The sequence below is a fragment of the Limulus polyphemus genome, unplaced genomic scaffold, assembly GCF_000517525.1.
Source record: "Limulus polyphemus unplaced genomic scaffold, Limulus_polyphemus-2.1.2 Scaffold657, whole genome shotgun sequence".
In the NCBI taxonomy this organism is placed as follows: Eukaryota; Metazoa; Arthropoda; class Merostomata; order Xiphosura; family Limulidae; genus Limulus; species Limulus polyphemus.
In genome coordinates, this window is record NW_013666267.1 from 249 (window position 1) to 14,991 (window position 14,743).

At 31.8% G+C, this 14,743-nt stretch overlaps 1 protein-coding gene across 1 annotated transcript in view; it reads right to left on the reverse strand.

Moving 5' to 3' along the window:
* Positions 1-3,691: 3,691 nt before the first annotated feature.
* LOC106459757 (Kv channel-interacting protein 1-like) overlaps positions 3,692-14,743 on the reverse strand; it is a 22,423-nt gene continuing 11,371 nt past the window's right edge. Inside the window, exons 3-5 of the mRNA XM_022386305.1 lie at positions 11,350-11,562; positions 9,745-9,807; positions 3,692-6,910 (exon numbers count right to left, since the gene is read on the reverse strand). Of these exons, the coding sequence (XP_022242013.1) occupies positions 6,863-6,910; positions 9,745-9,807; positions 11,350-11,562 (324 nt within the window). The 3' untranslated portion in view covers positions 3,692-6,862. The remainder of the gene's footprint in view (positions 6,911-9,744; positions 9,808-11,349; positions 11,563-14,743) is intronic.

Sequence of the window (14,743 nt, forward strand, 5' to 3'; positions counted from 1 at the left end):
ATGTAAACGTGGCGTGCTCTTGCTAGCATTCATTAAAGCAATTATGTAAACATTCCGAAACAAGCTCTCGCTAGAATCTACTAAGACTATTATGTGAAACACTGAAACAGAACTCACCGACGCAAGCTCTTGCTAGAATTCACTGGCGCAATTATACAAATATACCAAAATTAGCGCACGATAGAATTCACTATCAATTATCCAAACAGGTGAAAGTAATCTCTCGCTAGAATTCATTAAAAAAAAACATACAAAATCAGGTTCCTGCCACATAATTCATTAACGCAATTATACACACTTACAGAAAAACCCTCATTATAATTCACTCAAGCTCTCACTAGAAATCTCTAAGGTGATTATGTAATATTCGAAAGCAACGGCTTGCTAGCTTTCACTGTCATATTTACACAAACATACGAAAAAAAAAGCTCTCGCTAGAGTACACTAACGTATTAATGCAAATATATAAAAACAAGTTTCACTAACGCTATCATGTAAACACTACGAAAACATGCTCTTGCTTGATTTCACAAACGTGTTTGTAAACAAACAAATGTAAGTTTTTACACTAATGTACTAACGCTGTCATACAAACAAGCGAAATCTTGATCTCGCTAATTAATTAACGAATTTATATAAACCCAAAAAGGTGAGGACACGCTAGAATTCACTAATGCGGTTGTGAAAAATTAAAGAAAGCAAATTTACATTTCAATTCAATAAAGCAGCGATACAATTATACAGAAGCAAGCTATCAATAGAACTCACTAAAGCTCTCGATAGAAGTTCATAACATAATTGTGAAAGATACGAAAGTTGTGAAAAAAACCCATAAAAACAAACTTTCATTTGAACTCCTTAGCATTATTAGTTAAACATAGAAAAAGCATTCTTTCTACAGAATTCACTAATGCAATTACGCGAACATAGGAAAACAAGTGCTTACCAGAACGAAAGTAACACAATTATGTTAACATGCGGAAGTTCTTTGTAACAAGAATTCAGTAATACATACGGAAATAAGTTGTGGCTAGAAATGTAAATACGCGAAAGGCAACCTTACGCAGGAATCAAACAACTCAAATGTTAAACTATGCAAGTGATCAGGAGGCAGGAATTCCATAATTTAAATATTCGTTTTATGAAAGACAAATTCGTGCAGGAATTTATTAAGCAGTTACGTTTTTACGTAAAAAAAAAATCGCTAAAATAAATTCCTGCTAGAATGTAGTGGCGCAATAATGAACATGTAAGAAATAGAAGTTTATAATCGATTTCATTTGGAAAAATCACATAATTACGTAATAAAACAAATAATACAAGCATATGGTGGCGGGCGCAATGCTTTAGAGGGAATCACGTGACTGGAACTTAGCAATGCATCATTGTCAGCAGAAAATAGAATCACATTCTGGTTTTAATGATGTAATTATATGAATATATAGAAAGTAATTTCCAGGTTGAAATTAATAACTGAAAATGTGAATGTGTGTGAGAAAAAAGCTGTTCGTAAAATTGTGTAAAAATCCAAAATACGACAACATTAATTACAATTTAGTGACTCCATTTTGTAAATATAACAAAAGCAAACTCATCAGTACTAAAGCATGAAAACGGAATTTATTGACGTCATCAACTGTACAGCAAGCTCGTGCTGGTGTTTATTGAATCAACCACGTGAAATACTACCATTGAAATAATGAAACGACAATGTAATTAAAGGAAGGGCGAAAAGTTGGCTCAGACTAAGATTTAGTCTATATATGTTTGTTTGTTTAGCACAAAGCTACGCAATGGGCTATCTGTGCTGTGTCCACCACGGGTATCGAAACCCGGTTTCTAGTGTTATACGTCTACAGACTTACCGCTATACCATTGGGGGGGCTGAAATTTAGCAAAGCTATAACGATTTAAGAAAATGGCTAAAAGGCAAACTTTTGTTCCAAAACCTGATCAACCTAAAATTTTACATTTATTGTTCAATCTCGAATATTTTACTAATTCTCTACGATACGTTTAACAAAAATTAGTGCGACTGTTTACTTCCACCTCTAAAGTGTATGCGTCTTGATATGTTTAGTTTCAAGGGAAATATTTCTGTTTAAACACCGACACGTTAACCGCTGATTTGATGAGTTCAAATTTCTCACATGTTTTCGAAACTATTGTTTCTAATTCTTTTGCATTTTACGATATTATAAATTTTCTTTCCAACGAAGCATCCAAAAGAGATTCACATAACGCTTCACGAGGAAATAACGTTTCACGAAACAACCGGAGGACGAAAACGATATTTATATATATATATATATTCAAAAACATGAACTTTTATTTACCACCACCATATGTTTCAAAAACGTATACTTATCAAATATTAAGTGTAGAATACCAATTGTCAAACAAAAGGCTCAAATAGTTGGTTAGACGTTAGTACTACTACTACATAAATATAATACTAATAAATTGATTTGCAGCTTTTTTAATTATTCTATTTATCCTTGTTTTCATGCCCTTGAGATTATATATTTATATGTTTTTGCAGTTCCTATAATTATCAAAGATCGAAATCAAACATTAAACAATATCACCCTTTCATGTTAAGTTTATAAGGCTCTTTTCCAATTTTTTGTATTCTGATTCCAAGCAATTAGGTATTGAATACTTCATAATGTAGATTATAAACTTTGATGAAAATACTGATGCAAAATTGACCTTAAGCATAATATTTTTCTAAGAGAATTGTTCATCTTTGAAATAGTTTGCTTTATTTCTTTTAAAGTTTGTAAATCAAAATTGACTAAAGATGCGTTTTATAAGTTTAACTTAATTTTAGGATGGAAGAGGTAATATCTTCAGGTGGTTTATTCATGAACAAATAACCATCGCCACCTTATATATTTTTATGTTTATGTAATTTTATCTTGGCTACTTGAGACAGACCACGTTTTCCAGTAGTAATTAAGACTAATAAGATAGTAGCATGTGTTTCACGACATGCCAAGAACTTGCTAAATTTCTTTTTATTGTTTTCTGTAAAGGTTATATAACTCCAGATTTTTTGACAAATTAAGAAGAGATATTTAAATGTTTTAAACATCAATTCTTTCCCATGATATGCAGTGTGTAGAAAAAACAAACCAATATTTATTATTGTTAGAGATCAATTAAAATGTAAAAATTCAAACTTACTGTTAACAGTACTAGCTGAAACTTTACTTACTACTTAAGCCTAACGTCACTAAAAGAAATATTAGATTTTGAATAAGCCCAGTTTTTAGGTTTCACTAGAAACTCTTCTTCAATATGTTTGGTAGAGAACTTAAGCAGTTGAAGATGAATCATTTGGAGCTAATCATAAAGGTTCTTATCGGAAGAAAGAGTTTAAATACCAATAAATCAAATTGAATAAGAAAATTATTACATCATATCTATTCTTACAATCTCAAGCATAATGCCATAGCATGGTATTTGCTGTAATTAGACTCTTAATACTCACCACAACATTAACTCACAAGTTCAAAAAAAGTAAATATCTCAAAAGAATATTCACAAACGCCAAGTATAAACGCAGCATTAAGGCAGCTTATGACTTAATTATTTTAAGTTAATCTTAATGGTTTGAAATCCAGTATTTTAGAATAATTAAAAAAGTTAATTTTTTGCCGTTATAAATATGATTTTTGCTTAGTGGAAGAAAACTAAAGCAATATTCATAATACACAATATTTTCACACTCATGTCATGTTACATTAAAATCATTAGTAGTATATCTGTTATGATCTAGCATATGTAGTATCAAAATTAATTCATAGAGTAATGCAAATAATAAATGTTTTAAACCCAAAAGGTTTTATGACTGAAATTTTTATACTAAACAGAAATAATAATAAAAAAAAACATGTTCTCAAGGATATTCAAACTATATCGATAAATCATACCAATATTTTCACATCAGGGAAGACAATTAATGAGCATGTGATAAGCCACCAAGGTAGGTATGATGAGAAGGTATGACAAAAGACATGCAAGTATGAAGACCTCCCAGGGTGGGTATGATGAGCTTCCAAGATTTTTATGAAGTATGATGTATTTTTTGGAAAGTGTGAAATAAGCTTCTAAGACATGCATGCAAGTATGAGGACTTGCAAGATTAAGTATGCAGGCAGATAATATGGCTCCCATGGCAAGTATGACACGAGCTACTAAGCTTAGCAAGCAGGTATTTTATCTTCTAAGGGAAGGTAAGATGCAAGCATGCTAGTCTGAAAATATGAAAGGCAACAAATGTAGGTAAAGCAGTGAGGTATCCAAGCTACCAGAGTAGGTTTGATGTTCTATCATGATAGGTGCGATGGCTACCAAGGAATATATAATATGTAAGGTGTGAAAAGATGCAGATCTTACAGAGTAGCCATGATTTTATACTAATTGTGTATGGTGTACAACAAAGGTATGTAAACATGATGCTTTTTCGAGACAGTGCATCTAATGTGCTACTGGAGCTTGACGTACTCAAGGGTTTTTATATCTGATTTGTCCTAAAAGCATGATGTTACATCGAATATTTAGCAAAGTCCCATCGTTATGAAGGACAGCGAGTCTGCCCGGTGTTGGTAATACTCTATATTAATAAAGAACCCCTCACTCTTTAAGTCACGAATCTTGTGAAGTATTAAAAAAAGTGTGTTACCACAATGTATATTAAACATTACTTGTTTATACCGTAAAACAAGGAGATTTTGATGCACTCTGAAATTGAATATGAAACACTGTTTTCTTATGGCGTAAAGCAAGCGAGATTTGTTGTGTTGTTAAGCAATATAGAAAACAACGCCTTTTGATAATTAAAAAAGATAATTTTGCCGTGCTTTAATGTTGAATATGAAGCACTAATTTGTTATCGCGTGAAACAAGGGGTTTTACTGTGCTGTCATGTTAAATATCTAGCACGTTTTGTGTTATCGCGTGAAACAAGGGGTTTTACTCTGCTGTCATGTTAAATATTTAGCACGGTTTTTGTTATAGCGTGAAACAAGGGTTTTTTAGTGTGCTGTAATGTGGAATATCTAGCACTGTTTTGTTATAGCGTGAAACAAGGGTTTTTTACTGTGCTGTAATGTGGAATATCTAGCACTGTTTTGTTATAGCGTGAAACAAGGGTTTTTTACTGTGCTGTAATGTGGAATATCTAGCACTGTTTTGTTATAGCGTGAAACAAGGGTTTTTTACTGTGCTGTAATGTGGAATATATAGCACTGTTTTGTTATAGCGTGAAACAAGGGTTTTTTACTGTGCTGTAATGTGGAATATTTAGCGTGAAACAAGGGTTTTTATTGTGCTATCATATGGAATATCTAGCATTGCTTTTGTTCTAGTTTTTTTTTTACACAAGTCTAATTATAATGAATGTGAAGAAAATGCATCTGTTGTGAAGAGTGTGGTTTTATTTTATTAATATATTTAGGTCACACAATTTTGTGTAGAAAAAGTTTAATAAAGCCCGATAACTCTTAACGTTTTCAAATTTCAACCCTTTCCTATTATGAGTAAACATGATGGAAACAAAAGCGAGAGTGATGTTATTACCATGTATTTTAGGAAAAATCATCTTTATGCTTCTCAAGTAGTTCTTTTGTTAAAAAAAGGTTTTGTTTAGTTCGTTTAAAATTTGTAATTTACAAAAAAACTTTATTTTATTTTACAAAACCGGGGGTTTCTCGAGTTCTGTTATATTATACAGTACAAGGATATGTAGAGCTTCTGTTCAATTGATTTGAATATGTAAAACAATGTTGTTGTTATTGTTTTTAGTTGAGTAAAACATTTTTTTCTAAGTTATGTAAAATTATATACAAAAAGTGTTCTCTTCTTATGTCAAACAAGACTTTGACATTTAACAGTGCTTTTATATGATACAAAAGTAGTGCTCCTTACAAGCGGTTTTTGCTGACTTGCTATAATGTACATAGCAGAGTTTTTAGCTGTATATGAAGGGGAATTACAAGGTGTTGCTATGGCAGCTATATATGTATATCCATATAACAACACTATTGTACTCCATATAAGGAAGTCTTTATGCTTTGGTTTTATTCTAAATATATATCTGGTAAAAGGTTTCTCTGTGTGTAATATCGGGAACTATAGGTTGTGGTGCTATAATAGCTATATTAATTTTTCTAGTGTGCTTTTAAGGTTTCTAGTGTGCTTTTAACATACACATAACAATTGTAGTTTAGTGTTAACACATTGAAGTTAATGTGAAAATACTTCATAACCAAAGGTGACTTAATAGTCTTTAATAATCAAACATTTAGCTCGTCATTTTATTCTGTTCAATAGACGAGCTGTTGTGAGACATCCAACTGTGGAAACTCCATTTTTAGCAGCCAAATATTTTAGTTAGCATGCAACAAAAAATTAGAAAATGCTAATATGTACATACAGCTCAAATAAGCAAGGAGAAAAAGATATGCAGGGGAAGACAATGCTGAGACTACTCTCATATATATATAGTTTGGAACGACAACTCTATGCCTACAAACTATAAAAGACCCTGAACTTTTTTTTGAGATTTTATCAAAGTAAATTTCTTACTGTCTCAATAAACCAGGTAAACATATAACTGAAGTATCACAACTTTATAATATTGCTATGAGGTTCTAAGAAATGAAATCAAGTGTTTGTACAAAAATCTGAGTATTTTGTCTATGATTTATTTTAGGAATGTCAGGGAAACAAGATTCACCCGATGGCAGCGGTAGATGGCGCCACAGGCATTTTGACACATCAGAGAATGAAAATCTTCTAAAGCGTGAGAAAAGATCCTCATTTGAGTGACGTACTTCCTAGTCGTATATACCTGTCACAAGATGGTATCCAACATCAAGAGGCTTTTCGTGCGATTCTCATCCTAAAAAAGGAGGGAAAAGAAGAAGAGGGATTTAATGTTTATTGTAAACACAAAACAACTTGAACGTTTACTAAACAGACAAACAGAATCTTTATTTCAACCTCATAGAGAATATTCATTGTTACTTTACGTAATACTTAGATCGTTTAACAAGTGTTAAAAAGTGCTTGAGTAAAATTTCTATGTTTACTAAGACTACTTCACAAAATCTGTTAAGAAATGCTTCTCAAAAAATTAGTCGTTTACCAAGCAGAAAAATGTTATTTACAGCTTCGTATATTTGTAACAGTCACTGAATGAGAGGGCGCAATATGGTGTACGTGGGTTTCTGTTAATTAAATTACTTTAACTATGTATATTTCCACATTACAGCGTGTGTGTATACATATGTACCCACACACACGATACTCTCATAAAAACATACATTTTATTGCATATAAAGACGTAAAAGTATTAACTCTAAGACTGTATAAGTAAAAAAGTCATATTGTTAGCATTTTTTCTACTGACTATTGATGACCTTTTAGAAACACGTGTGATGTATAGAACTGGTGTCTTTTCCTTATTTCAGACTAAGTAAGTACTAGCGTAATCTTCTAAGCATAAAAGAAAATACTGTTGAACAATTAACCCATTATTTAAAATGTGTATTTTCAGAATGTAAATTGTTATAAGAACCATAGTAGATCTTTTCTCTAGTATTTTTGTGTAAAATTTTAGTAGCTACAGAACTTGTTGGAATACACGTTAATAGCAGCTAACACTAGTTTTCTCGCCATCGGATATGAAAAGCAAAAATGTTATATAACGATTCTGGTAAATACAAGAGCAAAGTTAGTGTGCAACCATCTGTGACAAAAAGGATTGTAAATATAACTACCAAAAAAAATTTAGCAAAGAAATCAAAGTTTTCTTTAAGCATACTGAAAATTTTGATTCGAAAAGTAATTTGTTGTAAGATATGGATTACGAGAAAAAAAAAGAGTAACCCCACTTAAAAGGAAAAAATATTACTTAAGTGAAAGCGTATATTGAAAGATATTGAAAAATAAAACAATTTTAGTAAGTATTTTTGAATAGTAATGATTTTTATTATATTTCATAAGGATTGGATCTGGCATTATTTCCTGCCTTTGTTTATCATGTTTCAAAGTATTTCGTTTAAGAGGGATCTTTTAATGTTAATTTGTTTGCTTGCTTCACTACAGCATATTATCTTTAAAAAACTGACGCAATGATTTCCTGTTCCTCTCGTCTCGTTTAAAGTTGTTTTTTTTCAGTAAAACTCCAGCTGATTATTTCATGTTAGTGTAAATTATAAAGTAATTTTCCACCCTGTAAATTATAAGTTTTACTTTAACAAAATATAAATGCAGGTACTAAATTTTGTAAAATTTAAAATGAAGTATGATTTATTAATGCCACTGGCTTTATACTAAAATATTATCAATCCGTTAATGAAAAAAAAAAAAACTGTACACGTACATAAATGTTATAATTTGAAATTTTAGGCTAAAATGTGAGATTGAAAAAGCGTTGAGTTAATGTTTTTTTTTTCAATTTTATCAGAAGGTTTCTAAAAATGAATATTCTATTTCCATCTCCTTATCACACAAAATAAAATAATTGAACAGACGCCTTTAACAATATGTATAAAAATGTTCAAAATAAGACTTAGTTAACCTTCCTTACCTTACATAACGGAAGCCTAGTTAACTTCCTTACCTTACATGAAGGAAGCCTAGTTAACTTCCTTAGCTTACATAACGGAAGCCTAGTTAACTTCATTACCTTATATAACGGAAGCCTAGTTAACTTCTTTACCTTATATAACGGAAACCTAGTTAACTTCCTTACCTTACATAACGGAAGCCTAGTTAACTTCCTTACCTTACATAAAGGAAGCCTAGTTAACTTCCTTAGCTTACATAACGGAAGCCTAGTTAACTTCATTACCTTATGTAACGGAAGCCTAGTTAACTTCTTTACCCTATATAACGGAAGCCTAGTTAACTTCCTTACCTTACATAACGGAAGCCTAGTTAACTTCCTTATCTTACATGAAGGAAGCCTAGATAACCTTCCTTAATTTACATAACGGAAGCTTAGTTAACTTCCTTACCTTACATAAAGGAAGCCTAGTTAACTTTCTTATACGTAGTATGAGTTTTCTTTAAACAGCTACACTTATGTTGTTACAGTCTAATGACTGGTCTGGTCATTTTTCCCCCCAAATCAGTAATTTCAGTAATGTAAATATATATATCTGATAATTTGTGTGTTTCCTCATTACAGAGTAAAGTGTGTCCTGAAAGCTCAAGCTACTAACCCGTTTTCAATTAGATTTTTTTCATTTGGTTCTTGCCGCTTGGTTAGTTTCCTATGTTGAAAGCACATACAGAAATCTTGAATTATTATTGATCACAAAGTGCTCTCTTTTGCTTGTTTCGGTTTTCTACATGTCATAGATATTGGTAAATGTAAATTTTATTATTAAATGGGCTAGTTGAATATACTATAGAAAACATAATATATAGATATACTTAACAAAATTGATACGTTTAGTAATGGGTCACGGTACAAGAATCTCCAAAAATTATGTCACAGATATGTTACAGTAGTGAGCTTTCGTTCTTAATTTGTCTAATTTAAGTAGTTTACCTTTAATAACAGGGTCATTGTACAATAACCATCGGTCTCCTAGCAGTTAAACTAATATATTCAATGAATCTAATTAAAATCGATTTAAAATTCAAGAGTGCTACTACATACTGTGTTATAGATATTCCATACCTTATGGACTACTATAAGCTATGTGTAAAAATATTGCATACCTTCTGGCACCATTCCATAAATTCATCAAAGGAAATCAGCCCATCTTTCTTTGAGTCTATTTGCTGTAAAAGAAAAAAAAATGAAGTAGGGAACCACACAGAAGTTAGGCAGGACATCGTAGAAAGGTCAAGTTGAAAGTGTTAGTAAAATACGAACATGGAAACAATACCACATAAAGGTTAGGCAAGACACAATAGAAAGGTTAAGTATAAAGTGCTTGAATAACAAATACATGGGAATAATACCACATATAAGTTAGGTATGAAACCATAGAAAGGTTAAGTATAAAGTTCTAGAACAATATAAACATGGAAACAATACCACATAAAAGTTAGGCAGGACACCATAGAAAGGTTAAGTATAAAGTTCTAGAACAATATAAACATGGAAACAATACCACATAAAAGTTAGGTAGGAAACCATAGAAAGGTTAAGTATAAAGTTCTAGAACAATATAAACATGGAAACAATGCCACATAAAAGTTAGGTAGAGCACCGTAGAATGGTTAATTATAAAGTATTAGATTAAGAACATGACACAAAAGTTAGGTAGGGCAGTGTGGAATATGAAATATAAAGACCTTAAGGACAAAAGAATGCGATAATACAAGTAAAGCCTGCTGAAGTTTTGAATAAATACGTGTAAGACCATAAGAACGTAAGAATAATGCAGCAAATGTCTCAAGGAAGGAAGTGTATGACGTTAAAGCATGAAAAACAGAAGCTAGAATTTTTTAAACAAATATGGTTTGGTTTGAAAACTGCAGAATACTTTACTTAACAAACTTAGGATTGAAGGGAGTTAGGAATGACATAACCGAAAGTTTAGGTAGGTCACTACAGAAAGTTTAACTTAATGAACCCAAAATTGTAAATGCTTTAGAATGACACTACCAAGGTTATAAAGACTTAAGAATGGCACTATAGAAGCTATATATCATGTGACATATGCAATATAAATATACAATACGTATCAATAGAAAATGTATATAAGTTTCAATGGATGTGTCTGTAATCATGGTTAGTTGCAAATTGGTATACAACGTATTTGTTGTTCTTGTGTACCCCTCGTTAATATTATATTGTAATAATATACATGTCGCCTGAGCTACTTTTGAAATATCTCTGAATCTCTAGCAGGGCTGGTGCTGTGAGAGTTCACATCTAACTTACCAATAAATTGATAAATTAGAAACAAAAAGCTAATAGAAAATCTTATTGGATAACTTGAATATTGGGTGAGATTTACGTATATTGTAAAATAGTTGATAATATTATATTATCTTTTCCATTTATCAATATATCATTTTCTAGTCACCAATAATGACAGTCTTATCTATATTCTTTTCTATCCATCAGTATATCCTTTCCCATTCACTAATAATGTTCTCAATTTCACAGACAAGAAATAAAAAAACAGCAACATAATTCCAATAATGTAGTGTTGAATATTACAGGTGGTGAAGACATTTTTTCTCGACCATACTTGTAGCGAAACATCACAGGAGACACCTGACATTTTGTATTTCTAGCATTCCCTTCATCGATTACGCATCAAAAACGAGCACAAGACCTCATAAGCCAAGATATATATATATACTAACATTAAAGACGCGTTCCACGTGCTCCCGAGCAGAATGCTCGTCCACAGCAGGGTCCGTGTAGTGTCCCAGCATGTCGTAGATGGCGCTGACGATGAGCAGCATCTCCTGCTTACTAATAAAGCCGTCGCCGTTGATATCATACAAACCAAAGATCCATTTGAGTTTATCCTTTATAGTCCCACGTGACAAGCGAGAGAGAAGACCGATGAATTGCTAGAGAAGAGGAATTACAAGATGTGAAAAATACTTAGAATGGTAAAAATCAAGTTTCACAAGAAGTTTGTTTGAACTTAAACACAAAGCTACACAATGGGCTCTGCCCACCACCGGTATCGAAACCTGGTTTCTAACGTTGTAAGTTCTCAAACATACCTCAGTGCCCCTGAGGGGGCAGTCACAAGAAGTAATTGATTTTAAAAATCTAGTTACAAGAAGTAATTAATTGAAACTATTTTATTATAATTATAGTAATCGTTACATATAAGGACCGTATCATTCTAAAGTATTCATATATGTAATTTAACAAGCTTTATTTTTCTTATTTTTCCAGAAATAATAATACCTAAATATCTATCCTTTTTAATTTACAAAAAAAAAGCGATAACATCTTGCAATCGTTAATTCAAGAAAAACAGTTTTTCCATTACGGCTTGTGTAGCAGAATTAAAGGACACATCCGAGTGAAGAGCCTCCACCCTTCCCACAACATGCAACCTTCTCTAGAAATTCTTCATTACGGCTTGTGTAGCAGAATTAAAGGACACATCCGAGTGAAGAGCCACCACCCTTCCCACAACATGCAATCTTCTCTAGAAATTCTTCATTACGGCTTGTGTAGCAGAATTAAAGGACACATCCGAGTGAAGAGCCTCCACCCTTCCCACAACATGCAACCTTCTCTAGAAATAATGGCTGGAGACGGCTTGAATGGGTAATGAAGAAAAACTTTAATACAACTAATTCTCTAGAAATGTTGATATCTCAAGCATGGATAGATAAGAGCCACGTGTACAGATCTAAAGCTGTGTAGATATCTTGCATCATATAAGTTACCAAATCTTAAGAGATGAACCCTCAATTTTGTTGTTTTAATACTTCGTGGAAATAAATTGATGTTGATCGCTTAACTCTATGGAAACGTGTTATAGAAACATCCATGCAATGTATTGCTTTATATTCTTAAAGAAACAACCTTTTATTCGAATTGTAATACTATGCATTGCAAATAGCAAAATTCGTTGAAATCCTTATATATATATATATATATAACTCGTTTCTTTCCACTCTACTTTTCATTCGTTAATGTTATACCTTAATCATTCATAGATGTCCATAGACTTAACAATGCACGTATTGTATTTCAATGTCTCTAGACTCGTCTATGTTCACTCGTTTCACTGTATGCTAGCACATAGCTCCTCTACATCTTAGTGTTTCCATGGAAACCAAGATCCAGAACAGTGCACTTTAGGTACTGGGAAATATTTGTATCTAACGAGAATTATGCGAAAGTACATCTATACATATATACAAGCACGCGTGTTCATTTTTCAACTATAAATGATGCTATGCTGTACAAACCTTACTAATACTGGATAACTTAATGGATAGCTTAACGTATGGTACTAAGTTGACCAAAGTTTTACGCCTGTTTAGCACCTAAAAATAACAACAACACAACGTATAAAACAAGGTTCCTTTATCTTACCTCACTCATTGAATGTACTTTCTACTTACTATAGTAGATAAACATAGTTCTCCAGTTAGTGATACTGATTAATTTATGGATAACCTTACTTAAGATGCTGGTTAGACAATCTCTTTTCATCTGGATAGTAGTATGGGGAATTTAATGGATAGCCTTACTTATAACGTTGCTTTTACAAACCATTTTCGTCTGGTCAGCGATAGTGGATAATTTAATGGCTAGTCCAAAATAACGATGATACGTTAGACAAACTTCTGTCTAGTATGTGTTACTGCTTAATTTAATACGTAGCTTTACTTACGATGCTGATCAAAAAACCGTTTTTTGTCTGATTAGTGATAGTAGCAAATTTAATGGATAACTTTAATAAGATGCTGGTCAGACAAACTTTTTTCTTCTGATTGGTAAAAGTAGTTTAGTTAAAATACATCTCAAAATAATGATGCAAAATTAGACAAACTGTTTGTCTAATCAGTGTTAATGCTTAACTTAATAGGTAGTTTTACTTAAGATGCTTGTTAAACAACCTTCTTTGTCTGGTTAGTGATGTTGGTTAATTCTATAGGTAGCTTTACTTAAGATGCTTGTTAAACAACCTTCTTTGTCTGGTTAGTGATGCTGGTTAATTCTATAGGTAGCTTTACTTAAGATGCTGGTTAAACAACCTTCTTTGTTTAGTTAGTGATGCTGGTTAATTCTATAGGTAGCTTTACTTAAGATGCTGGTTAAACAACCTTCTTTGTTTAGTTAGTGATACTGGTTAATTCTATAGGTAGCTTTACTTAAGATGCTGGTTAAGCAACCTTCTTTGTCTGGTTAGTAATGCTGGTTAATTCAATAGGTAGCTTTACTTAAGATGCTGGTTAAGCAACCTTCTTTGTCTGATTAGTAATGCTGGTTAATTCAATGGATAGCCTTACTTAAGATGCTGGTTTGTCTAATAAATGTCACTGTTTAATTTAATAGTTTGCTTTACTTATAACAGTGGTCAAACAAGCGTTTTTTTGTTTCGTTAGTTGTACTAATGAATTTAATGGACAGCTTTACTTAAGATACTGGTTAGATAAACCTTTTTATCTGGTTAGTGATACTGGTTAATTTAATGGATATCTTTTCTTAAGATATTGATTAGATAAACAATTTTCATCTATTCAGTGATAGTGGTTAATTTAATAAAATGCAACTTATAAAAAAGTGCCTTTATCGTGACTCATTCATTGAATTTATGTTCGACTTATTATAAATAAACTTAGTTATCCAGTTAACGATACCGTATAATTAAATGAATAGTCTTACTTAGATGCTGGTTAGATAAACCTTTTTATTCTAGTTAGTGATAGTGGTTCATTTAAAAGATAACTCAGAATAACGATACTAAATTAGACAAAATTCTTTGTCTATTAAGTGTTACTGTTCAATTTAACAGGTAGCTTTACTTGAGATGCTGGTTAAATAATATTTTCGCCTGGTTAGTGATACTTATGAATTTATTATTAACCTGACTTAAGATACTGGGTAAACAAACTTTTTTGTCTGGTTAGTGATACTTATGAATTTATTATTAACCTGACTTAAGATACTGGGTAAACAAACTTTTTGGTCTGGTTAGTGATACTTATGAATTTATTATTAACCTGACTTAAGATACTGGGTAAACAAACTTTTTGGTCTGGTTAGTGATACTTA